Here is a 27,201-nt window from a genome sequence, read left to right on the forward strand (position 1 = left end):
GTTATTTCTTCTGGGAGTTTTATGGTTTCAGGTCTTACATTCAAATCTTTAATCCCCTTTGAGTTACCTTTTGTGTATGGTTCAAGGTAGTGTTCCAGTTTCATTCTTTTGCATGTGACTGTCCAGTTTTCCCAATGTCACTTACCAAATTATTGTTCTTTCCCTATGGTATATTCTTGGCTCCTTAGCAGTAAGTTTACTAACCTTATATGTATAGGTTTATATCTGGACTCTCTATTCTCTTTCATTGATCTGTGTGTCTGTTTTTATGCTAATACCATACTGTTTTAATTACTGCAGCCTTGTAGTATAGTTTGAATTTAGTGAGCGTGATGCCTTCAGCTTTGTTCCTCTTTCATACCTGTAAAAAGAACAGATAAGACAAGTTATATGTTGTGTAATTTTTAGTCTTACTACATATTTCCCTGCTTTCATGTCTGCATTATCATTATATTATATTACTCATGCTCCTTACTCATTGTTGTGGGCAAATAAAAATACAGTATTCCAGGTAGTGCTCTTTACTGTGAAGAAAAATAAATTAATATCATTTTTAGAGACTTTCCCCCTTCAAGGGGCTCAGCGTTTAGCTCAATGTGATCTCACCAGTGCACCAGCCAAGATTCTTTGGCTAACCTTTGCACTTTGGGGTTCAACAGTATTTTACAAAGGTTGCATGTTGAATTGATGTTAGTTACCATCCTTAGCACAATCCATTTGAGACTTGTCTTCAGAACTATGGTTTGTTCCTTTGTCTACAGCATTGGAAATGGTTACAGTGTTATATTACTATTACAGTTTCGGAAACTTATTGCAACTTTATTTCAACATTTTGTTGTTTTCTGTTGTTTATTGTAACTTAATGGCTTTCCCCAGAACTGAAGTAATACAGTTAATAATCTTTATATTATACTTACCATTTCTTGAATTGAAATCATTGCATTAGTTCAGGGTTTCCCAACCTAGGTTTTGTGACATCTTAATAATTTCTTAGAAAAACAATGTGTGGGTGGAGGGGTTGGGAGGCAGTTCTATATCAAATAAGTTTGCATGGCTTACATACTCTAAGAAATTTGAGGAACGTTGGCATGTTAAAAACCTCTTGCAAGTCCTGAAAGGAAAAATTTTTTAATCAGTTAAACTTTACTTAATCCAGTGTTTCTTAAAGTCATTTGGTCATGTAACCTATTTAAATTTGAGGTAGACGGGTGTGTAGAGAACTTCTATTAACAGGGAATTAATATTCCAAGGACCACAGTTTAGAAAATCCTGCAGAATATGTTTACAGTTGTTTGCATCTCCTACTAAAGCACTAAGTAACAAAATCAGTGAAACCAAAATAATTTAAATAGATCAACAGCATGTTCATTGACTTTTGTTTTTATATTTACTTTAAAAATGATTAACTTTTAATGATACAGATGTGCTTATGACTCAGAGCGCTTTCATGTAACTTGATCGTCACCACATATCCCCTTTTGATGGATTAAGAAATTGAAAGGGAGAGTGTTTAAATTTAAATGACTTTCTTTATGGAATATAGGTTTGAGTTTTGGTTTTCTTGTCATTTTTTTTTTTTTTTACTCCAATTAGGAAAATAACAAAGCAGATGTCTTTTTTCCTGATATGCGTGGTCCATACAACTTTCTAGTTACTAAACTGTCCTTCTCCTACAAAATTAAGAAAGCCTTTTGGCACTAGCCACTAGCAACAGTTTTAAAAAATATCTTCAGGAAAAAATATATATGTACAGTTTATATATGTGATTATAACTCTCCTTGGAGAAGTGTGTGTTAATTAATATTTTGCTGGTAAATTACCTTCTAATTTCTACCTTGTGATTTTGGATATGTTAATTTAATCTTAAAACTCTCTTATAGTTAATTAGGGGATAAGCAGTGTTCTCTTCATTGTTCATATGAGAAAATTGAGAAGCTCAGAGATTACTTTGTTTTCCTGAAACTCACATACCAAATTGAGAGAGGAGTACATTGCTGTGTGCTGTTTGTTAAATCTCCTGTTTTTATGGGAAGATTGCCATATCACATGGTACTTCTTCATGACCTATTAGAGGGGCTTTTCCTCCCCCAGATTTTAGTTTCTTGAGGAAGTAACTAGCTTTTTGGGAAGCACTTGTTTATTTACACTGAGTATCCTCTTGACATCAGCATGGGGTTATTTATAATTACATGCACATGTGTAAATAAAATGATTAGCTATTCTCATATAAACATAATTATATCGCTCTAAAATAATGCATACGGAAATGTTATAATCCAGTGATAAAGGGAAAGAAATCTGCATGACCCCTCCTTTGTATGCAAACAGTGGGTTATTTAAGACAGAATATGTTTCCTGTTGCACATTCAGTTATTGAGGCCAGTTACAACTGGGGACTCACTGAAGTACTAAACAACAAGTGCCTTTTTCAATAGTTAGTATTCTCTATACAAAGCTGAGGTGACCTTTCTGCCATTTTCCAAGGACACTCCATACATTTAGAATTTAGGCCAGGATCGTATTAAAGAGCAGCATACAAGAACACAGCCAACTAGTTCTGAAACCTGAGACTCCCTTTGCCTCTAGTTGCTTCCTCTTCCTGCCTAAAATAACTTTTGAAAATAAAACAGGTCTTGTTGGCTAATCAGTGCCAGTGGGTACTATATCACTTCTCCAGCTTTGAACAAATCTGGGGATCACACTTTAAAGTGGAATGCCTGGAGCTAAAAAGTTTGGTTTCCTCAGAGCACAGTAGTTCACTGCAGCAAATCATTTAAACTCACTGTCATTTAGGTTTCTTTTCTGAAATTGAAAGCATGGGCCGACGTGCTCGTTCACAAAACATTCACCTAGTTCTTAAGAAAAATTAGATCCTTCAAAGGAATATTTTCAGGTATGACTGCCTATTACACTCATCCCACTGGCGTTCTGGGATGAGTAAGTGTTTGTGAGAAGGTCGCTCTTTGATGGCTACTTTATAGTCACTCCCTTACGTATGTAATAATATTTTCAGCTAATTTTCTAAAAATACAGATTTGCATTTATGGGACCAGGCAACCAGTCATTGTATGTTTAGTGAGTATTTGCTACAATATTAAATCCCCATCTCACTAAAACAGTGGGAAAGGAGTTCAACCTCACAAGTGAGAAAGGAGTAAGAATTTGCATCAAGAGTAAGAGGCATTGGGAAAAGACTGGATTGAGACTCAGAATTGTCTCTAATTAGGGCTGAGTTTAGATTCGTCACTTTGTTCCTCTGTGCCAAAGTTTCTCAGTTAATGGAAAACTATAAAATGTATTGGAAACCCGCAAAGTACTATGCAAGTATGTGGCACCGTGATGTACTATTATGATTATTATCTATCAATCGAAAGAAGTGATCTAAATAGTTTCCAGAGTATATCAAGATTGTAGACTCTCTGGGTCTGTAATTTGAGCATTAGCTCTGTAAGTAATTACATGGTGCTTGGCACATGGTTAGCAAACTATAAATGCTTACTTACTCCCTTGATTTAAAGAGATTGGACTTCTCTTAATCGGCTATCAGCGTACCTTCTAGTCATATAGGAATAAAATCTCACTGACTGATGGTAGGAAGACTATAAATGCTTTAAGGGACTGTAATTACTTCCTATTGATATTTAGCCCGCTGAAAAAGGACCATTGGGGAGGAATATGAATTTTTAACTTGACCAGTTCTTTCATGAGTACAGTAGAGTTCTTACAAAAGACATATTTGTAATGATGATTCCTTTTGCTTTCAGAGCTGAGCTATGCCTGGATTTTCAATGAATACCCTTCCTATCAGGATAATCGCCGCTTCGTTTCTCAAGAGACTGGGAATCTGTATATTGCCAAAGTAGAAAAATCAGATGTTGGAAATTATACCTGTGTGGTTACAAATACAGTAACAAACCAAAAGGTCCTGGGGCCACCCACACCGCTAATGTTGAGAAATGATGGTGAGTTTTCAAAGGGATTTTCGTAATTCTGCTTTTTGTGATCATAGGTTGAGTTCAGGAGGTTGTTATGTTATTGGCATGCAAAGCTTGACTGTGTCAATTAAATTTAAGAAAAGTTTAATGCTTTCTACATTCAGTATCTATCTTTCCTACACTTACGTAAGAAATAAACCCATGAATCCATTTTGGAAAACTAATTAGAAATCTAATTGCTAATCTCAACAGGAATGGAATGTGGATTTAGGTGACTATAAATAACAGAGGAATCTATTTCTTGTTTCTTTCCACTTAAATTGTGTACACAGGCAAAATGAAGTAGAAGGTTAAACAATTAGCTCATTAATCAATTCTATGTAATTTAGTATTCAGTGTCCGAAGAGAACTTCTAAATTATCCAAATAACTTCTGGATTTATGATACTGAAGACATCGTTCCAACCACAGTGAAATGCAAGAATGTCAAGTCTTATTTGAGATAGAAGTTTTAATTTCCCACACTTTGGTAAGAATATTTCAAGAAAATATATGAATTTCACTTTACTTACTTAGATGGATGGCATAACAGTATATGGTAATTCATCGTGTGCGTTTTGAAGACAATCTTGCCGATTTGTATGCCAAATTCTAATAGCACCATGCCTTTTCCCCACCATGGGTCCTTGTACATTCACGATGAGTATTTATATGTATTCTGTTCCCTCTTCTTGAAATGCTCTTCCTTCTCTTGGTCTCTTGACTAATACTGGTCCTTCCCATTTCTTCAAATGGATTACTTTCTCCAGGAGGTCATGTCTGTGTGACCCCTCCCCCTCAACTATGCTGTATCAGGTGCCTTCTTCAACCACCTCTGCAGAGAAAGTCTGAGCATCCTTACAGCATAGACCAAGCTTGAATTTTTGAGCAGATAATGTAGATTTCAATCATTCATTTACTTATTCATGCATTTAACATATGTTCATTTAGCACTTGCTATGTGGCAGTCACTCCTCTGGGCACCAGTGAACAAAAATCATAAGACCCCTTCTCATGGCATTTACATTGTTCAGAGGATACAGGTACAAACAACCAAACATAAACAAAACCCAAAATGCAGTATGTTAGATAGTAATAAATAAATGAGTATGATGAAACAGAGGTTCTGTGGGGCAGAATGTCTACTTTAGACAGGGTTGTCATGCAAAACCTTTCTGAAGGGATCACATGAGCTGACACCTGAATGATAAGAAGTCTGTCCTGTGAAGATCAGAGGGAGGAGCTTTCCAGACTGAGTTAACATCACATGCAAAGGCCCTGAGGCCTAAAAATAAATCACTTGGCATGTTCAGAGAACAAAGAGAATGTGAGCCTTATGGAGCATAGTGACCAGGGAAGAGGGTGGTTTGAGTTGAGGTTGGAGACTGTGTTTTGTTTCAAGTGAAACGAAAAGCCATTCGAGGGTTTTATGTAAGAGAGTTATGTATGTTTTTTTAAAAGATAATATCTTAATATCAATATCAATATTAAGATATCTTAAATATCTTTTAAAATGAAAAATGGACTTTTAAAAAAGTGAGGGTCAAAACTGGAAGTCCAGTTAAAGACGGTTGCCATAATTCACTCAGTAAACGGTGGCAGCTTGAACTACCGGGTGGCGGTGGAGAGGAGAGAAGGGGATGGATTCAGGATATAGTTTGCAGTTTGCTGCCAGGACTTGCTGATGCATTGCATGTGGGAGGTGGTGAAAGAGAAAATTGAGGATGACACATAGGTTTCTGGCACAGCAGCTGGGTGGATGGGAATGCCATTTACTGAAATGGTTTTACTGAACAGGTCTACAAGGGAGAAATTCAGAATATTATTTTGGTCATTATTTATGAAGCCAAAAGCATGCCTTCTCCCTTGGTAACAGAAAGAATTGTTTGTTTTGTGCTTCTTGGTCCATCTCTCTATCATAATATTCATCTGGTATATTCATATTTACTTGTCAGCCTACCCTCCCCCACCCCGCTGACACTGACATGTGATCAAGCACAGACCAGAGTTTTCATCCAGTTTGGTGCGAGGGTGCAGCACAGTGCTTGCCACATGGCAAATGTTAAATGACTGTGTTGCATTAGGCTGAGTTCCATTAAATAAAACTGAACAATCTCATCAGTTTAGCGAGAAAGGTAGGCAAAGGATCGATTCTGTTAAAAAGCTATCATTCCGTCTCTCTAGATCTGAGGATAAAAAATCTGTTTCGAGATATGTGTTCCAGGGGCATTCTGTACTGAATTATTTAAAAATACAGCCCCTCTGGCCTCTGCCCGTAATACGCTTATGCCAAAATGTCCGTTCAGTGGTGTTGTCCATTTTGGTATATCAAGGAAAAAATATAGTCAAATATTGACTTTGATGCACTAAGACACAGCCCAGGAGAAACATCACCCAGAGTTGCTGCTTCAGAGAGAAGGAACAAAAATTCAGGAACACGGGAAATCCACAGTCTTCCTAGGTGACACAAGTTGGCCACAACTCTGCCTTCTGCTTGGCTTTTAGATTTATCTCGACTTGCTTAGTATATCTTCATAGAGATGACAAATGTGTTCTATTAGAATATTTTATCACAAAATTAGCAGACTAAGGATCTCATTCTTCAGCAATTAATGCCCATTCATTTCTAATTTCCATGAGAGCTGCATGGTGAAAATTCATAATATGTCTTTCCCGTTTAGGCTGGAATACATAAAATGGCTGCTCAAACTGTATTACTAAGCACAAAATAGATTATTTAATTAGCTCTTGTCTGGAGGTAAGAGAAAAGGGGAAAGATAAATCAAGAAGAGATTGCAAAATAAAAATGACATTCTTGTTAAAGTGTACACTGTGAGAGTAAAATCAATGAAATCATCGTTCTGCACAGTCTGGTATTTAGTGACTGTATATTAGACTGCTAAGTGCAAGGTGAGCATAGAATTTGTACAAGCATCTCAATAACTGAAGCTCACTCAAAATTTCATAGCCTCCTTCTGCCTCCAAAATGTGGATAAGCAAGGCAATGGAGCTTTTTGCCTGCACTGAACTAATTGGCATGGCCGATCATTTCCCTTGCTAAGTGCAGATGTAGCTTAAAGAGCTAGGTATCCTCAATATTCAGGTTATTTCTTTAGAGTTTCAACTAAGCAGTCTGGACTGTGACTGTTTCCAGCCCCAAAGGTTACAGTGGGTCAGAAGTGAACAGCAGACAACTCCCATCAGTCCATGTTCCTATCAGGAACCAAGGGCGATGTGCTCCATGTTGATCCCACTGACCCTCTTTAGCTCTCTCCCCCAACACACTGTGGTTCTGCGAGACCTTCATACTTGTTGTTGCCTTTTCCCCAGCTCTTCACATGGCTCACCCCTGCCTACATCTCAGATCATGACTGAAATGTAGGGCAGGGTGTTGAGGAGGTAAGCCAGGTTCCCTGGGTGGAATCCAGCCCCACCACTTATTAGCGACGTGACCTTGGACATCAGTTTAACCTCACCTCACGGTGTTCTCATCAGTCAAATGAGGACAGCAGTACCTACCTCAGAGGCTTACTCCATGTGTGAAATTATAGGTAAACTGCTTTGAACAGTGACAACACAGCAGTACTGTTTTGTACATCAGTAACTTCCCTACCTAAGATATGCTCCACAAATTATATTTTTGAAAAACAGATTACAGAATGAATGGATACTGTTATCCTTGTTTTGTAAAATGTATGTGGAAAATGACAGAGAAAGCTGGAATCCTACTCTCCAAAATGCTAACAGTGTTAAACTTTAAAGCAGTTAACTTTTAGTGGTAAAATGTTCCGTTCTTATTTTCTTTCTGCTTCTCTGTGTTTTCTCATTTTTCTTCAGTGATTAGAGATTTTCTTTTTGTTTTAGAAAAATGTTTGGTGAAAGGGATATTCACATTTTATTGGATCTAGAAGGCACTTAGAGATCACCCAATTTTACACCTTTATTCTTCGAGAAAGAAGGGAACTAAGGACCAGAGAAGTAAGTCAGGACAGCAGTGGGATCAAATTCTTAGTCTCCAGTTACCATGCTATTTAACTGAGGTTCAGAAAAGATTTTTTGGCCTCTGGATTTACATATTTACCTTATGATTTTGCAAATTTTATTTTGGGAATTCTCCTAAAAACTGTATGTTATTTGTAGTGTTCATCACGAGGAAGTACTATAAAACTGAGAGCTGGACAAATGTGAGAGAATTTTACATTAGAGTTAATATTTATTTATCTAGGTTTTTTTCCCACACTGCACGGCATGCGGGGTCTTAGTTCCCCAACCAGGGATCGAACCCGCACCCACTGCAGTGGAAGTGCGGGGTCTTAACCACTGGACCACCAGCGAAGTCCCTTATCTGGGTATTTTCAAATCTGCTTTGAAATGATAATAAAACTCATTATGTGGGAAAGTGCACCAGTTGTATTGGTACCGTGAAAGAAAAAGATTTAATTGAGAAAAATATATCATAATTATTTTTAGCACAGATACTAAAGTAGTCCAAGGATCAGTATTAACCCAGTTGCTGGTTATTGATGATAAGCTTGCTCCATTGTTTGCTTCCTCCACAGATTTCAAAGAATTGTACCTATATTTCCATAAACAAAGGTAATGGACCACCCATGGAGCATAACCAGGAGAGAAATCGTAGATTTAGATGATAATCATAATGGCTACTTTTTCTGTCTTTAGTTATTACCCCTGACTTGCTCTAAAATGGCTAAAGATAAAAAAAAAATTAGCAAAAATTAGGACAGTCTTGGGAAAATGAGATCAGGTCTGTGAGGTTGTTTATGTACTTTACATAAACAGGTATGTAACTGAGCATGAAACATTACTGTATGGCCTTTGCCTTTTTTCTGTGTTTTCCTCGAGACTGGCTGGGGATTGGTTGGGCAGTTCCTTAGTTTGCTTATTATAACCAAGACAAATGCTGAGCAGTTTACAGCCAGTGTGTGTCTGATGGTTCTTTGCTTTGCACATTGGTTGTTAAATATTTTTGAATATTACTGCTAATTAGAACTCTCAATAGAAGAGCTACTAGGGGACAGGAAACAAAGGATTTATCCTATCTTAGAATTCACATTCTGCCTCTCTCTGTCTCTCTTTCCTTCCTCCATCCCCATATTTTTATACATTGAGAAGCATATATATGTAGGATGTGTGTGTGTAAATATACATGTATTTATATACACTATATATATTGTCTTTGGAAGTTAAAATGCAAAATACTTTTCTGAATGTTTATTATACTTCATTGTAAATTTAAATTATCAAAAATTTGTATTCTCAATATAACAAAATAACTGACCATATTTTTCTAAATCCTGACCCATTTCCCCAAGCCTAATTTTATTTAGCCATAAAAACATTGAACAAGGTCAGCATTGAAGCATTTAATCTTCTCAACATAAATCAAATTTTAACCTACTGGACAAGAGACCACCTGATAACCCTAGCAGCCTAGAGTTTCAGAGCAGTCTAAGGTGGGACAGAAACGGACGTGCTGGACATAGGATTGAGAGTGTCCATCATCGGTGCCAACCAGCTTTGTCTTGTTTGCTGTGGCGTCACCTAGGATGCAGTAAAAGAAGGGTAGCACTAACAGTCAAGAAGAAATAAAAAGTCATAGGATTCTGAGGTGTAGTCCCAGGTCTACCACTAACTCATGTGAGACAAATCATGCCATTTCCTTGGTCCTCAGTTTTCTTAGCTATAAAAATGAGTGATTTATAATAAGTTATATCTAAGGGTCCTTCTAGTTGTTTTCTGAGTTGCCAGTCACAACTCTCTACCTTACTTTACTCCAGTCTCAGCATTTGCACAGGCCACATGATGTCAAATACAACTCACCACACAGATCTTGTTCGTTGGATCAGATTTCTTCTTAGTGCTAACAACCAATCCTAGTTGAATGCAAAACTAGGTACATTCACTCTTTCAGGCTATCATGGGTCATTTTGTGAACCTTCGCCTCTGTGGCCATTGGATTTCCTAGTGGCTCAGAAGACTACATTCCCTTCAATGTTCCAAATTTAAGACCAAAGACTAAAAAAAAAGAAAAGAGAAAGCTAGAATATTCTAGAATATTCTGGATTATCGATGGAGTGTAATGTATTCTTCATTATGATACTGCCATCTGTTCATAGTAAACTTTCCTAATATTGCCCCAAATTGGGTTAGATCCTCAAGTGAGCATTAACAACCACAATGGGTCTTCTTGAATAGATCAACTTCAATTGTAGGCCATTTAATTAACCTAGCTGTCAGATTAAAAACCTAGGCATTAAGAGGATCTCTTTTTGATTGTAAACTTGATCTAAAACCTTTTTTTGATGATTTAGCCTTTAGACTGGCAAGGGTGAAACTTCTGCCTGGCAACAGGCAGAGATGTGCCCTTGACTTGCACATAATTTTATATTACCTAAGATCTAGGGTTTGTCCCAAAACACGTTGCTTTATTTTACTCTCACTTCTGATTGCAACTTTTGTGTGGCTTTGTCACAGCGATCATGTCTTTCATTTAATTCTCTGACAACCTCCCATTTGAGGATCTGTGGGCATAAAACTTGTTTTATGAGAAGAACATCTGAATGACTAAAGGATGTGAGGTATTTTGCTAAACTGCCATTGCTAATCTGATTTAATAGTGTCTCAATGATCTGGATATTTTGAAACCTTGACAAGCTTAGGAACTTGTCAGTCAGCTTTAGACCTCTAGCGTAGTCAGATTCATTTCAGGTCCGTGGGAGCCAAAAGGTCTTAGACGGTCATTTCACTATTCAGTTAGGAAGCATCTATTAGGTACCTGTTGTGTATAGTACACTGTAAAATAAAAAGATGGGATCAGAGCCCCTGGGAGCCTGCAGTTTTAGAGAACTCCAAATTCATGAAAGGTCTAAAGTTTCATCCTTATTGGAAGTATTGGATTGAGTTCCAGGAAACAGATTTACAGATGGAGGGATTTGAAATGAAAGAGGACAGGAGAGGTGTCCAGCCTAGAATACAGATGACTTGGGCATTCATTTGATCATACATTTAAGCAAGAAATGTTCATTGAGTGCTTGTTGTATACTTGTCACTAGGGATACAAAAGTCTTCTATGTCCTCATAGATAATAGTCTAGTTTAGGAGCCTAATTACAACCTGAGGCAGGAGTGGAGCCAGACTGGGGAGGATGGAGAATTAAAGCAGGATTATTTAAGCTTCAGTTGTGGTAAGAGCTACCAAGGAGCAGTGACGGTTCAGTGAGATTATGCAAACAATCAAGGTTTGTGTGTAAGGAAGCCTGGCGTGGTCTTGGGAACCAGCTCAAGCTTCCGTAAAGAGTTGGCCAATCTAACAGGAAGGATAAGAATTCCAGGCAGTGGATACAGTATTTGTTTAAACCAGGAGCTGGCAAATTTCCTCCTGTAGGCCAGTCTTGCCTGTGGCCTGCTTTTCTAAAGAAAGTTTAACATTTTTTTCCATAAAAATGTTGAGTATTCTTAGCTAACTCCTAGATTCTCTGTAATTTTTATTGCTATTGTAAATAATATCTTATTTTTAATTACATTCTCTATTTTACTTGTCAGTGATTCAGCATTTGGCAAGCTTGCTGAAATCTTGTTAGTTCTATAGTTTGTTGATGCTGTTGACTCTCTCATACTTTGCTATCTTCCCCATTTCTTCCAAGCCAGGATTTAGCCAACCCTTAGTTTATGGGCCACATATAGCCCACCGCTGTTTTTGTAAATAAAATTTTATTGGAAAGTAGCCATGCTTATTTGTTTGCATATTGTCTCTGGATGCTTTCCAGCTACAATGGCAGAGTTGAATCAGAGACTGCATGACTCACAAAACCTAAATAAAATCCTTGCTATCTGTGTCTATGCAAAAAATAACTTTGCCAGTCTCTGACAACAGGGTAATATCTTTAAATATTTTAAGACTGTTCATCAAGACTTGTTCTTTGTGGCTCCAAAGACTTGAACTAGGACCACCATGTACAAATTAGGGGGAGAGGGACTTCCCTGGTGGTCCAGTGGTGAAGAATCCACCTTCCAATGCAGGTGATGCGGGTTTGATCCCTGGTCAGGGAACTAAGATCCCACATGCCACGGGGCAACTAAGCCCATGCCACATCTACTGAGCTCATGCGCCTCAACTAGAGAGCCTGCGTGCCACAAACTACAGAGCCCATGTGCTTTGGAACCTGCACACCATAGCTACAGAGTCCACGCGCCCTGGAGCCTGTGTGCCACAACTAGAGAAGAGAAAACCCTCATGCCACAACTAGAGAGGAGCCCACGTGCAGCAACGAAAGATCCCTCATGCCTCAACAAAGATCCTGCGTGCTGCAACTAAGAACCGATGCAGCCAAAAATAAATACATACATACATACATACATAAGAAAGACATAAAAAATTAGAGGGAGAGAGAGTTGTTTAGCTCATAATATGAAGAACTTTTTAGTAGGATCAATACAAAAGTACTTCGCCAAAAAAAGACAAAAGTCAGCTTTCTTTCAGCTAAAAGATGGTGGCTTTATGATTAATTGCCCAAACTGGAAACTATTAGCAAAGTACTTCAGGACTTGTTGTAAACCAGGACTGTCCCAGGCAAGCATGGATAAATAGTTACTCTACGTTCATAGGAGACACCTTTCTGGAATAGTTCAGGTTATCTCTGTACTTTAACTATTGAGAAGGAAGGAAAGAGATGTAGGTTTGATTGAGGTCAAATAATGGGGTTTGTTTTCACCTCCCACAGGCTTCTGAAGTTACATTAAAACCCCAAGTGTAAGTGACATACACCCCTCAGGTGTCTTATTCCTCTTTTCCAGCACTGGGGAAGTTCTTATTTGCACAATTATTGCCTCGAATGGGAATTCACTGATTATGGGCTGGGTAGTGGTGGAGATTCCATGGACAGTCCCCTAGATCCTACAATGTCTCCTTCAACACAGGGCAAAACAAACCTTTCTTAAAAGAGTAAAATAGTGAAGTCAGCCAAAGAAATGTGTATGACTAATCAGATATTTCCAAATATTTTTAGATAAATGGAATATATATCATATGATTCATTCCTCAAGAAAGGCCATGTGGGAACTTTTCATAGGACAATTTTTGCAGTTTTTCTTCAGTAGAAAATCCCACTCTGTAGAAGTTGGTAAAAGTCCCTTCTGTGGTTTAATTTACAACCGCAGATTCCAGCTAAGGCAGGTGTTGGCAAAATCTTACGGCACAAAATTCTGCAAACTGGCCTCCTTCTGCCAAGACAGCTGTCTGCAAATTGTAGTTAAACAAGAGTGGTGTGTGGCTGATTTCTCTTTTATATTCTATAATTTGGCAGTTATTCTGTCACATTCTAGTTCTTACATACATTAGCATCAGCCTTAATATCAGACTTTGAAAGAGAGAGAATCATTGCCACAAGGTCGTCTGCAGGATCCAGGCTCTTGATTGGCGTTGTGACTGGTGCGACTCTGCGTTACTAGTCATCTCCCAGTGACTAGCCCATGATGCATGTTACTTTTCCGTGCAACTTCTTGCTTTGGCTCAACACCTCATGGTTGCTACAGAAGTTCTTAAAGTACATTCCCTGGACCAGAAGCATCAGCATCACCTGGGAACTTGTGAGAAATGCACATTCTCAGGCTCCATCTCAACTTACTAATTGAAACTCAAGCCCTCCAGGTAATTTAAAGTTTAGGAACACTGGTTTTGGAAAAAACACCTAGAAATTTGTAGCATGTCTTCTTTAGGAAATAAACTCAGTTATTCCATAAACAACTAATTGTTCTGTGCATATGCCACATCACTATGCAAGGCACTGGAAAAGGTTAACTACAGATGTCATGAAGATAATGATCAGGTCTGTGGTATGCACATCGTAACCCCATTGCTATAGTTGCTGTTAAATCAATATTTATTGAATTCATTGGAATGTAAATACACCTAAGCCCCTGACTCCTGAAGACTTTGATGTATGAAATTTTAAGTGATATAACTTCACTATTGTAGCAGCCGGTGCTCTCACTCCAATGAATAGAAAACATTGACAATGCATTTTAATGAATTAAGACTTTTTTCACTTTATGTTTAAAATCATAGATATAGGTATCTCTATTTAGAATTGAAAGCAAGAGTCTTCTCTATAGGCAATATATATGTATTTCAGTCAGGATAAAGGAAATATTGCTGAGATTATAAATCCTGGTTGATCCTGACAATATTGTATGCACTTTTACTTCAGCTGTATCTTGGTTGTGTAGACATACCTAGGCCTTGATATCTTCCCAACTTCCTAAATAGTTTGAAGATGGAAAAAGGATTCTGGAGCAGTTTCCATCAATGGCCTCACCCTTTTTGCCTAATTGTTATGTAAATCACCAGAGCAGCTGTAGACCAATTAAGTTCAAAAGTGTACAGGTGGTCAGAGGAATGACTTGAAAAATGAGCTCCTCTTTTAAGGGGCCTTTTGTTTCTTAAAAAATAAAAAAAGGCAACAGGTTTTTAAATTTAATGTAGAAAAAGGCCAAAATAGTTGAAATGGAAGAAGTAGTCAAATAAAAATGTAGCCTGTGCCAGATGTAATCAAGTTAAATGGAACGCTTCACAGGTGTTCCAAAAAATGTTCATAATGTTGTTGAAGAAAATGGCTTCCTTCATTTTTTTATGACTTAAATACTAGGACAGGCTTTACATACAATAAAAATTCTTTAAAGAGCAGTGAAGTGCATGCCATTTCATCTCTGATCCCTATCTTTATGTTCTATAACTACTGCCATAAATACCGTTCAATCTTCACCATTACTGATAACTCTGTTACTTGGTTCCTATAGCCATACATACAGATCACTGTGTGTCCACCCAGAAATCACTCCACGTGACCACATAAACAGCCTGCACAGCTCATTTTAGAGAAACATGATCTGAAGTGAGTGAACTTGGACAAGAGACATGATAATACTTAAAAACAACTTCCATGCCTGGGAAGACTTTCATGTTTGAATTAATGGCTATCATGTGTCCCAGTATAAAGAGCCACATTTCTACATCTTTTCCTGCCTTTCACAAATTCCTACGTATCACAGTTTTTTCCATATGCCTTGTAGTGAGCTAAGATTTGTGAGGAACAGAAAAAAATCAGAAGTACTTCCATTCCTCAAAGAAGTAAAAGTACAACAGAAGAGATGACAAATGTATAAATAGCTGTAAAGATGATAGAAAACAATGTTATTCGAGAGCGCCCAGAAGTTTATTTGTAAAATGTTTCATGGCACTTTTTTACTGAGCACCTATTAAGTGCAGAAACAAAGATAAAGGCAAGCATGAAAAAGACAGACATATTACTTGGCATCATGGGGTTTACAATCTGGATGGAAGACAGAACTAAACACATGAACTAAACATGAGAAGTATACATTGTGATGGAGGCAGAAGTCACAAATAAACAAAATATTTCAGAAATTTGAAATCTTTGAAAGAGATGTTCTTTAAAAAATTGTTCGGTGAGGAGCCAACTGGTAGGCAAGACAAGATGGCAATTAAGAAGAACATGGCTATGACCCAGCAATCCCACTCCTGGGCATATACCCAGAGAAAACCATAATTCAAAAAGACACATGCTCTCCAGTGTTCATTGCAGCACTGTTTACAATAGCCAGGTCATGGAAGCAACCTAAATGCCCATCGACAGAAGATGCGGTGGATATATACAATGGAATATTACTTAGCCATAGAAAGAAACAAAATTGGGTCATTTGTAGAGACGTAGATGGACCTAGAGACATACAGAGTGAAGTAAGTCAGAAAGAGAAAAACAAATATCGTATATTAACACATATATGTGGAATCTAGAAAAATTGTACAGGTGAACCAGTTTGCAAGGCAGAAATAGAGACACACAGATGTAGAGAACAAACGTATGGACACCATGGGGGGAAAGCGGCGGGGGTGGTGGTGGTGGGATGAACTGGGAGATTGGTATTGACATATATATGCTAATATGTATAAAAATAGATAACTAATAAACTAGAACCTGCTGTATAAAAAATAAATTAAATTAAAAAAAAAAAGAAGGAATTAGATAGAGGGCCTGGTCCAGAAAGAGAGCTATTACCAGAGATAACTACAAAGAGTATGGCCTAGGTGTGGTAGACTGGGGAGAGCTCACTGGACCTGTTTATTCAAATTCCTAACTCTATCCTATTGTCTCTGCGTGGCATAACAAACTTTGTTTACCAAACATTTGCTTTTCCCATATTTCTGTGAGTTGTCTTCCTCCCTTTGAAGACCCATATCCCCTCCTCCTTAGCTCAGGATGGCCTATAAGCTTTAACTGCCTGCCTGTCTTTGACCCTCTCACGCCTATGTGAGGCTCCCATATGTACAAAATTAAATTTGTTTTCTCTCCTGTTAATGTCTTAATTAATAGATAAGCCGAAAGAATTTTGGAAAGGTAGAGAAACAGTTTTTCCTCCCTTACATTCCCAGTTGTATTCCTGGCATCTAGGGCAGTAAAAAAAAAAGAAAGAAAGAAAGAAGCCGAATGCAAAAGACCACACATTGTTTGATTTCATTTATAGGTAATGTCCAGAAAAGGCAAATCTATAGACATAGAAAGCAGGTTAGTGGTTGCTGGGGGCTGGGATTGGTTCTGGGATTAACTGTCAACAGGCATGAGGGGTCTTTTTGGGGTGATGAAAATGTTCTAAAACTGGGTTATGCTGATGGTTGCACGACTCAGTCAATTTACAAAATCATTACATGTTTTTTACAGTAAGTCATGGGAAACAGTGAGAACTGAAGCAAAAGATTTGATACTTTCTGGTCATTTAAAGACTGTTGTGGGCTACAGAGTGTAGGGCGTACTAAGGAAAGGGGTACAGGAGGCTGGAGGAGGGGATTTTGAGTCGGGGCCATAGTAGGTGGGATTTTAGGATGAGGAGATAATAGCTGAGGGGACCTGGGACTCTGAGCAGTGCTATTTCGGTTGCTCAGGACAAGGATGTGTGAGACATTTTTGATCCTTGATGGACCTTTCATAGTTGGATTACAGAAACCAGGTTTATATGTAGTGTTGATAGAACGAGGGAGTAGGGGGAAAACCTGATCATGGCTGAGACAATCTTGACCCTCCGTATTTTAACCTTATCGTTTCATCTCCCTTCCACTCACGATACGCCGCAATGTCGTTTGTCTTGATTTCCCGGGAGGACCAAAGACCTCTTTCTCTCAAGGCAGTTGTTCTTCTAATTAACCCTGCTCTTGGGGTACACAGCCGCACACACAGCACTCAGAGGTGTTAACTTGTTCCTGAGCTCCGAGTCATACTACAGATATTTATGGGATGGTGAGTCAGCTGTATGGGTTGTTTGTTAGCAAGTTGAGCAGAAGTGTGCGAATGCGGGCGTTAGCAAGCACTGTCTCTTTATGGTCCTGCTGTGAGGGCACATGCTCAAGGGAAGGCAAACCGAACGTAAGTGCAAGAGGACTCAGAGACTGACCGGAAAGGGGGGAATGGTTTTGTATCTGAACGTGTCAAGCATGGATTTCATGTATTGGAATTTAGTTTTGGAGTATTACTCCTGCAGTGGCCAGAGGCCACAGTAAAAGATTAAGATGAGGACTCAGGGACCAGAGTTGCAACCTTGAACACTAGTCTGTTGTGGGGCTAAAGACAAACAGTTTAACCCCTTTGAGATTACAGACTTGCTTGTGAAAGGCAGGGACAGACTAGAACTGTGGTTTTAATTTTGCGGGGGTTAAGGTCCTTTCTAGTATGGGTTGCTAGGTATGGGTCCTTTCTGCAGAAAAGTATGCATCCGTGAATGCCAAGATGAAGAATACTGAACCAAATTAACTCAAAGGTGTCTTCCAAATCCATTCCTCCCTGTCAGTCTATGAAAGGATAAAAACGAACAAGTATGTTCAACTCTGCGCTTTTGATGACATATGTCACAGCAAACCTAGCTAGACTAATGCATCATCTGTCACTTGGGGTTGATTTCTTTTTTACACGTTGAGGAAATCCCATTGCTGCTTCCCAAACTGTGAAGCTGCAGATAAAGAGGGTCACCTCTGCAAAACGAATGGAACTGTTTCTCTTAGTCATTGTACCTGTCCCTCTCTGTTCCTTACTTTTAACCTTTCCATCTGAATCCTTCAGTCTCTTTTCCCTCTAACTGTGGGAAGCCTAAAGAAGAGATGAAACGGAGGATCCTATCATATTTTAGTAAGCTAGATAATTTTAAACTTTATATTGGCACAGTTGAACCAGAGACCACAGGAGATGACTAGAAATTGAATAGAAATAAATGTATTAAAACAATTAGAGTAGTGGTAGACAGTGTCAAGAATGTATTGATAAGAAATCATTCATAAGCATTTAGTTATAAAGCGTGGACTTAATTTGTTAGGCTGTGTTGCCTTGGCTATAATTGTACAGTAATTTTCCAGGATATGGGAAAGTGGGAGAATATGACCTTCAAGGTAAGCCTGCCATTGCTGCCACTGGCAAGGTGGGTATAACATAAAGGCTGTTTTCAATGGTTACTTCCTATTGTTCTTTTGTCATTGTTTCAGAATGTATTAAAAATATAAGAATTTTGTGTTACCTTGCATATACCAATTTATGACTAATTCAGATTGACCTTCAAAAGTGAAAGAAAAGTAATTTGTGGTGATAAATTGATTACTCAGAAATTTTCTTTATATAGACACAATAAAGCATGAACATATTATTTTAATGTATTTTAAATTTTCTCTAGTACATTTCCAAAAAAAATAATATATTCCTGGTGACTAGGACTTTATACCCCTTCTTCTTTTTCTTCCATGACTACTTTTTTTTTTTTTTTTGCGGTACGTGGGCCTCTCACTGTTGTGGCCTCTCCCGTTGCGGAGCACAGGCTCCGGACGCGCAGGCTCAGCGGCCGTGGCTCATGGGCCCAGCCGCTCCGCGGCATGTGGGAACTTCCTGGACCGGAGCACGAACCCGTGTCCCCTGCATCGGCAGGCGGACTCTCAACCACTGCGCCACCAGGGAAGCCCCATGACTACTTTTTTAAAAAAGTATTTTCAAGAAGCAATGGGGTATGCATGGAGAATTTACTCCTAGGCAGATGGTGTGGTGCTGTGATACAATTTTTTCTGTAGCAGTAACTGGGAGAGAAGCCATGATTCACGGCTGTTAAGAGATAGGAGCCGTTTTTGAAGGAAGGAATTAATTGCACACACAGTGATGTGTAGGAGCATCCTACGTTAACAGAAAAACACTTGTGTATGTTTTAAAAGAATCTCCAAGACTTAGCTCCTTTGTTTATTCGCAGGGGTGATGGGTGAATATGAGCCAAAAATAGAAGTGCAGTTCCCGGAAACGGTCCCGACTGCAAAAGGAACAACAGTGAAGCTGGAATGCTTTGCGTTAGGAAAGTAAGTCCTGGTTTCTCTTCTCCCTTGTCCTCCCTCCAGCTTGGGCAAGTGTAGAATTTTCTTTGCACTGTTCGCCGTGATGGTTTCTGAAGTTACTGAAAAGCAAGCCAAGCCTCTCTCGCTGTGATTCTGTGTGCGCATCTTTGATTTCGCCCTCTCATCATGGAAAGGGGATGTGTCATGGAACGAGAGGGGATTAGGCTGCCACAATGGACATGGCCACAAAGGAGAGGAGAATGGGCAGTTCTGAAAAAGTGCTTTGTTTTATTACAATGACCTGTAATGTACATGTAACCCAGAATGATAGGAAAATAATGGCCTTCATTTGAGGTACAGTGAAGTTGACTGTTTGGAAAAATGTGGACTTTCATTCGGGTCCCAGTTTATGGAATATGCATCAAACTTGTATTTCTTTTTAAATTGCCCGTCTCTTCTTTCTACTGTTCTGAAAATTTTATTTTATTGCAGTGTAGTTGATTTACAGTATTGTGTTAATTTCTGCTGTACAGCAAAGTGAGTCAATTATACATACATATATATATTCTTTTTCATATTCTTTTCCATTATGGTTTATTACAGGATATCGGATATAGCTCCCTATGCTATGCAGTAGGAGCTTATTGTTTATCCATTCTCTATATACTGCTTTGCATCTGCTAATCCCAAGCTCCCAGTCCATCCCTCCCCGCCTCCCTCCCCCTTGTCAACCACAAGACTGTTCTCTATGTCTGTGAGTCTGTTTCTGTTTCATAGATAAGTTCATTTGTGTCATATTTTAGATTCCACATGTAAGCAGTAGCATCTTCTTTCTACTTTCGATTTCGATTTCCTTCTGCTTTGGATAGAGATTGGTAAGACCTGATATTCTCTAAGAGAGTCTTTATTTTACAGAGTCATCTGAAAATTATTCACAATTTTATTATTCAATCTGTGGAGTCTTCTTAGATAAGCCCACTTGGGAACCAGTTAGATTTTCCGTTACAGTATCTGTCAGAGGGCATAAGGGAGATGAAAAGCAGATCAGTTAAGATTTTGCCAGTAACCCTGTAAGAAAGGTTTGGCATCAGTGATAAAAACTGTCATCTGAAATAAGAATTTTTTGGTCATCTATGTACTTTAATGATGCACGTGAATCTCTATGCCCAGCCCCACCTATCTGGCTAACTCACTGCTAACTCCTTATCCTTTTCCTGTACCCAAATGTTGGCTAAGGCAGCAACACTAACTTTTACTCACTCCCTGTGTCAGCATGTAATCTATATTCACATGATTTTGTGTTTTACAGCAACCATGGAAGAAAGCTGTTGCTTTTTATTTTCAATTTTATTTTTAACTCTAAATGAAGGATTCTTTTGGTTTTCCTGTTTTCAAGTCATGGCAGTGTACGCTGCAGTAGTATCTTTACTTTGGTGCTGAAAAATACAGTGATCATTTCCTATGTCCTGAAAACTTACCCCGTTAAATAAATTATGACATTGCTGTAGGACAATTGACAATTGACAACAATTGACAACAATTGACAGCAATTGACAACATTAAAAGTCAAGTTGTAAAACAACATGTGAAGCCTAGAAAATGCCCATGGTTTATTACTAAGAGACTAAAAGCAGATTGCCAAACAGTAGAAGATGGTCCCGGTTTTTATTGTATATAAATATATATTTATATATATATTAGGAAACTTAATTCAAAGAAAAGATGAGAGAAGGTAACTGGATAGGCTAGAAATGTGTTTGGTGAACTCTGCAAGGTGAACCTTGAAAAATCTTTTTTGGAGGAAGACAGCAAAATTTATGTTGTTCCCACTTCAAAGGGGGTATGAATTACACACTATTCACGCTGCTTGAATGGCACTAGAATGAAAACAAAGGACCCAAATTGGGCTCCTCCAATCTACACAGAAATGTTTGGGTATGCACATCCGGCTGCGGAAACACATCATCACGGCCCGCTTAAGAGCAGAAAGACTATCTCTAAGTAGAGTTATTTGTAAAGGCACGTATTAAGTATCTATCTCATCACATGTAAAGATACCCATAATGTACTTTTGATAGAGCCCTTTCTGCCTTTCCAGTTAGTGTCTGCCTAATGAACTTAAGTTCTTCTAAAACAAGTATAGTGGAGTTGATGGCTCTAATTTTTTAAATACCATCTCAGGTTTTCCAGAGAAGATTAGCAAGTCTTTAGTGTAATTACTTGTCTGTGTGTGTTTTTGTAAAAAATAAATATGTAAACAATTGTATCCCCTGCTAGGAAGCCGCGATCTTAAAAGCTGTGGTTAGCTCACTAAACCATTGATTTGCAGATTCAGTGATGCCCTTGCAATTTAAGATGCGTCCTAAAAGTTTCAGCTGGAGGATGATAGATGTCTTGAGAGTACTTAAAGACCTCACAGATTGTTTCTATCCTTATCTCACTACTTAAGTAAAGTTTCCTGAAACCACCCTCCTAATGGACTGCTACAAGTTGATAAGGTTCCACAGAGAGTGTCCCAAGAGGCAGCAAGTAGAAAAGCTGCCAGTTTCTTATCCCCTGAGCCTTGAAACTGACACATCACTTCTGCCTTATTTCAGTAATCCAGGTAGCCAAAGAACCCATGAGTTTCAAGGAGAGAGGGCCCTGGACCTCATCTTAGTGGAAGGCATCTTTAATTCTCCACATTTGTGCAGGGACATTTTTATTTTCATATTTATGATTTTAAAAGAAACAGATGCACTAGAAAAAATAGAATGAGCATATAAAAATCTGTTTTTATTTCATTGGTAATATTGCATATGATATAGATTAACTTATTTAAGGTTAAGAAAGTTTATTTGATTTTAAGGAAAACACTAAGTATATAATAATACTGGAGATGCAGATATCACTAAAATCATAATAGTGATATGTGAATAAATAACATTTGGGGAGCATTGTCTAGTGTGAGCTAATAATGTTTAGAAGCAAGAAGGAAGGGATTGGAAGCAGCATGGCTTCAAATAAAAGAAACAGTCTCTCTAACTTGATTCACTGCCATTTTTTCTTGCTATCAGTCCAGTACCAACTATTATCTGGAGAAGAGCTGATGGAAAGCCGATAGCAAGGAAAGCCAGAAGACACAAGTCAAGTGGAATTCTTGAAATCCCCAACTTTCAGCAGGAGGACGCTGGTTGGTACGAATGTGTGGCTGAAAATTCAAGAGGGAAAAACATAGCAAGGGGACAGCTGACTTTCTTTGGTAAGACTGTGATTCCAGTTTATCATTTGTTGACCTTCCTGGTATTAACATTATAAGCTGGGGGCTTTGCATTCAGGTTTTTTCAGAAGGATTGTTCGAAATAGGATCATGTAAAACCCTTGGTTTGCTGATTAATTAGCATGCCCTGAGTGATTCTGGGTGGGGAGAGTGAGGATGGGGGGCAGGGATGGAAGATATAGGCTGATACGTTTGGGGGATAGAAATTAGTGTGAACACACTTGCAAAGGACCTATTTTCTCTCCTGCCATCAAGCTGTAAAACTGACACAGGAAACGTTTTGTTATTCCTGCTCCTGTTTTTTTTTTTTGTTTTTTTTTTTTTAAGCTCTCTGCTTTTCTTCATTCGAATTTTGATTTGGAGTTTGTGTTAATCCTTTGTAATTGCTCCTGTTTGGTAGTGATTTAATATGGTACTATGAACATTTCAAAATGCACATTGTCCAAATTTAGTTCTTACCAGAGTGGAGCATAACAAATCTCTCTCACCCCAAAGACTTTTTCTGCGCAGCTGCTCCTATTCCAATCGAATCATCGGCATTGATCCAAACATAATATAAATGTAAAACCTCTAGCAAGTGGTCATCAATTGAGCCTATCTTGGAAACCCTGTTAGGGTATTGATTTGAAATCCAGAAAGGGATTTCATCGGATAGGCATTTTGAAAGCAAATTGAGTTCTCCTAAATTGGAACATGCCTGAATCCCATCTGTCTGGGGTATTGAAAATAAATATTATAGATCGATAAGTATTCAAGAATGGCTTAAATAAACAACAGTGTATATTAAAAGGTTGAGAGCAGTTCTTTAGGCAGGGGCAAGTTGTAGCAAAGGCTTTAAACCTTCCTATTTCTTGCAGTAACTAATACCACGAAAGTGTATTTATTTCATCAATTCTTCTTCCAAAGCGTTTTGGTTTTAAGATATGGGGAAAGAATTTTGTTCAGTAATCATGTAAGGTTTTTTAGAAGCATGATTAGAAACTGGGCGGAGATTTTGAATATCAGCTAGCCTTCAGCAACCTCCCCCATCTGATCCTCAGCATTTTGGACTCCTACTTCTGACATTGGCCAGTTGGTGGAAGAACACACATGATTTTACCAAGTGCTTCACATGATGACTTCAGCACCAGTTGTTTGAATAAATTTGCACTCTTTTTAAATCACTCATCTTCCTTCAACAATAAAGGACCAACTCTACTCATGCCCGATGACAGACTTGTTGCTTGATCTTTGCTCTTTCATAAACTGTCATGGTTGATACCTTATTTGATTGGTTGAAAAGCAAAAGACATCACAGTTCATTGGCTGGAAAAACATAAGACTGAAGGTTACAGATTTGTTCAGTGAGATGCACTTGCTGTCTTTTTTAAGTGTTTAGGGTACATTTTTCTCTCCAGTGTAATAATTATTTCTCCTGTATCAGGTAGGAACAACCTGAAAATATTCAGGTAAATGACCAATTTTTTTTTTTTAATTAGTTGGGTAGATATTTCCATCCAGTGGTGGTGGTTCCTAAGTGTTACTTGTGTTGCTCGAATAATTGATTGAAGTCATTTTTCACTTTCATGATTTTCTTTGAAGTGAAATATCTGTTTCACTATGTTAAAAAGGTGTGAAATCGTCTGTTACCAGGAGATGACATAGTGCTTTCTGGTAGGTCAAAGGTTTCCTGCACGAGAAATAGAAGAGTCCAGTGTTACTGTTCTGGAAAATCAACCTTGTCACTGGCCTCCAGCCTTGTATAGTGAAAGGTTTTTTCAGGGATCCTGCCTGGAGATGAAAATCAGGTCCTAACGGTGTTTCCCTTTTAAAGGAAGTTGTCTGCATCCACGCATGGAGAAAAAAGCAGAATGAAATTTGCCTACTTTCTGAAGATAACTCAGCTTTTTCCTCAGTTGTCAACCACCCTAGGTGTTAGAAGCTTGTCTAATAAGTTGACTTTCATGGTGCTGGGCTTTTGCATCTATGTTTATTCTTTTGTTTATCCTCAACTAGAGTATCAGCTAGTTGACACAGAAACTATCAAATTGTTTTCATTGTCACAGGAGAGCTTAATTATACAAAAGTGCTTGGCTGTCATTTTTTTTCTTTCTTTTTATATATTTTTTCTGGTATCTAGTGGGTTTGTCCAGTGCTGCGTTTCTGATATCCAGCTGCCTAGATCTCCAAGTTAAATGAGTTATTATCATTAAAGTCACCATATATTTCACAAAAGGGGAGAAAGTAGCCCCAGTCACTTATCCACGAACATTCTATCTTTGTTAACAAGAAAATTTCTTACAACATTAAGATGTGCTGTGCTCAGGGATTATAAACCATGGGTTTCAGCTTAGAAACCTGTTTCTCCTTTTTGGTTCCAAGTTGCTGCATCCCATTCATCACCTCTTCACGTCAACAACAACGGACAGGTGTGCTCACTTCTGTTCTGGCCCGACAAATTGGCAATTTCTCTGATCCTGCCCTAAAACCCTTTCACCTTCCTCCAAAGGCCTGCTGGGCATGGTTCCATTGCTCCTACGTTCCCTGTGTCAGGATGAGAGAAGCCCCTGTTCCTGGTTGGTGTGTTTCCACTGTGGCTGTGTCTTTAGGTTAGCATGTGCTACTCGTGGCTGGGATATGGGAAGAACTGAAACTAGTTCAGACATAAAACATTTTTACCCATCTCCATTTTCCCAATTTATTTTGCCATGACCTATACTTGTCTGTGTGGTCTAATTTTAATCTGCTCTTTCAGATATTTTTCAGCATAAAAAACTTCCTAAAAAATAGATCTGTTAATATATTCAGGGTTAAAATACTACAGATCTTTGTTACTTAAAGATTGACATTTTCTAAAATGACTTTAATATATTATTAATTTGTTCAAAAGAAATTTTTATTGCCTACCATATGGCAGGCAATGTTGGGCACTTAGGGTTGTAAGACAAATCCCTGCCTTCAAGGAGCTTGTCTTTTACTAGAAACTGATGGGAAATTTACTATTAAGCAAATAAATGAACTAGAAAATTTCATAGTGTGGTAAGAGTTGTGAAGAAAATGAGTTGGATGATATGATAGCATATAACTAGGAGCAGAAGAAAGGCTTCATAAGATAAGGTAGTCAGGGAAGACTTGTCTGAGATTTGACTTTGGAGCTGAAACCTAAAGGATGCAAAAGAGCCAGGCTTTCAAGGAGTGCTACATTCCAGGCAGAAGGTAAGGAAGTACAAAGGCCCTGAGACAGGAAACTACTTAACATTGCAATTAACACTGCATTGTGAGATGTAACAAGGAAGCTAGTGTAACTTAGTCATGGTGAGAAAGGGCAAAAGGTTTGGAAACATAGGAGGGTGACAGATGATGCAGTATCTTGTAAGCCAGCCACAGAGTTTGGGATTTATTCTGATCATAACGGGAAACCAGTGGAGGATTTTAAGCAGGGGAATGACTCAATCACATTCATGCTTTTAAAAGACCACTCTGGTTGTTTTGTGATGACTAGATTATAGGGAACCAAGAGTAAAAGCAGGACAACCGGTCAAGAAGCCAACCAGGTGAGAGAGGTTGGTGGCTAGGACTCAAAGAAGGAAAATAAATGGAGGCTTGACGTATATTTTGGAGTTAGAATGAGTAAGACACTCCCGAGTCATTCCTACACTTAGCCATTTTATAGATAAGGAAATTGATTCCCAAAGAGAAAATGTTACTGATTGAAGTTACATGGTTATATAGAGCTAGATTCCAAATGCTATGCCTGTTCCTTCATGCTAGAGGTTCTCAAACTTCAGTGTGCTTTAGAGTAATCTGAAAATTTTATTAAAATACAGAATACTGCGTTCAATCCCCAGAAGTTCTGATTCTGTAGAACTAGGGTGGGACCTGAGAATTTGTATTTCTGTTAAGTTCCCTGGTCATGCTTGTGCAGCTTGTCTGGAGTCCACAGTGTAAGAACCATTGCTCTCGTGCTAGGCTGTTTTCAAGTGGTAGAGTGAATCCTAAGATTAAATTACATGCAAGCAAAGGTGTTCCTGCTTCCCATGAAAGCTAGCAGCTTGCTGTCACATCAAGCATTATGGCCAGTCTACATAGACAAAGTAGGAGGGTGCTAAAGTAATTATCTTTGAAAAAAGGAAAAGGAAGTATAAAATGGATTTAATTCACTTGATAATTATTCATCTTTCCACCTCATTATGTCTGTATAGTCACTTCCTTTTTGCACAAATAGACCAATAGAGTAACATCATTTAGAAGAATGAAGCATGAGCTAAAGGAACCTGATATTTAATGCCTTTTGTTCGGTTTCTCCTATATGTAACGGGTGTTAAGAGAGTAAAATCATCTTCACCGTGAGGAAATAGGGAATATAATATTTGAGCGGTGAGCAGGCTGTTGTTCATAGAATCCTATAATGTTTGAGCTGGAAGGATCTACTGGGGCCAACTCATTGATTTTTTAAAATTTATTTTTATTTTTGGCTGTGTTGGGTCTTCGTTGCTGCGCGTGGGCTTTCTGTAGTTGTGGTGGGCGGGAGCTACTCTTGGTTGCGGTGCGTGGGCTTCTCATTGCAGTGGCTTCTCTTGTTGCGGAGCACAGGCTCTAGGCGTGC

General features: G+C 38.4%; 1 protein-coding gene across 1 annotated transcript in view; it reads left to right on the forward strand.

The window, feature by feature from the left end:
* The window catches only part of CNTN4 (contactin 4), an 817,087-nt gene that overhangs the window by 621,764 nt on the left and 168,122 nt on the right, over positions 1-27,201 (forward strand). The window contains exons 8-10 of the mRNA XM_019947613.3: positions 3,765-3,962; positions 19,279-19,381; positions 22,414-22,598. Coding sequence (XP_019803172.1) covers positions 3,765-3,962; positions 19,279-19,381; positions 22,414-22,598 — 486 coding nt within the window. The remainder of the gene's footprint in view (positions 1-3,764; positions 3,963-19,278; positions 19,382-22,413; positions 22,599-27,201) is intronic.

Source organism: Tursiops truncatus, chromosome 10 (genome assembly GCF_011762595.2).
Source record: "Tursiops truncatus isolate mTurTru1 chromosome 10, mTurTru1.mat.Y, whole genome shotgun sequence".
NCBI lineage: Eukaryota > Metazoa > Chordata > Mammalia > Artiodactyla > Delphinidae > Tursiops > Tursiops truncatus.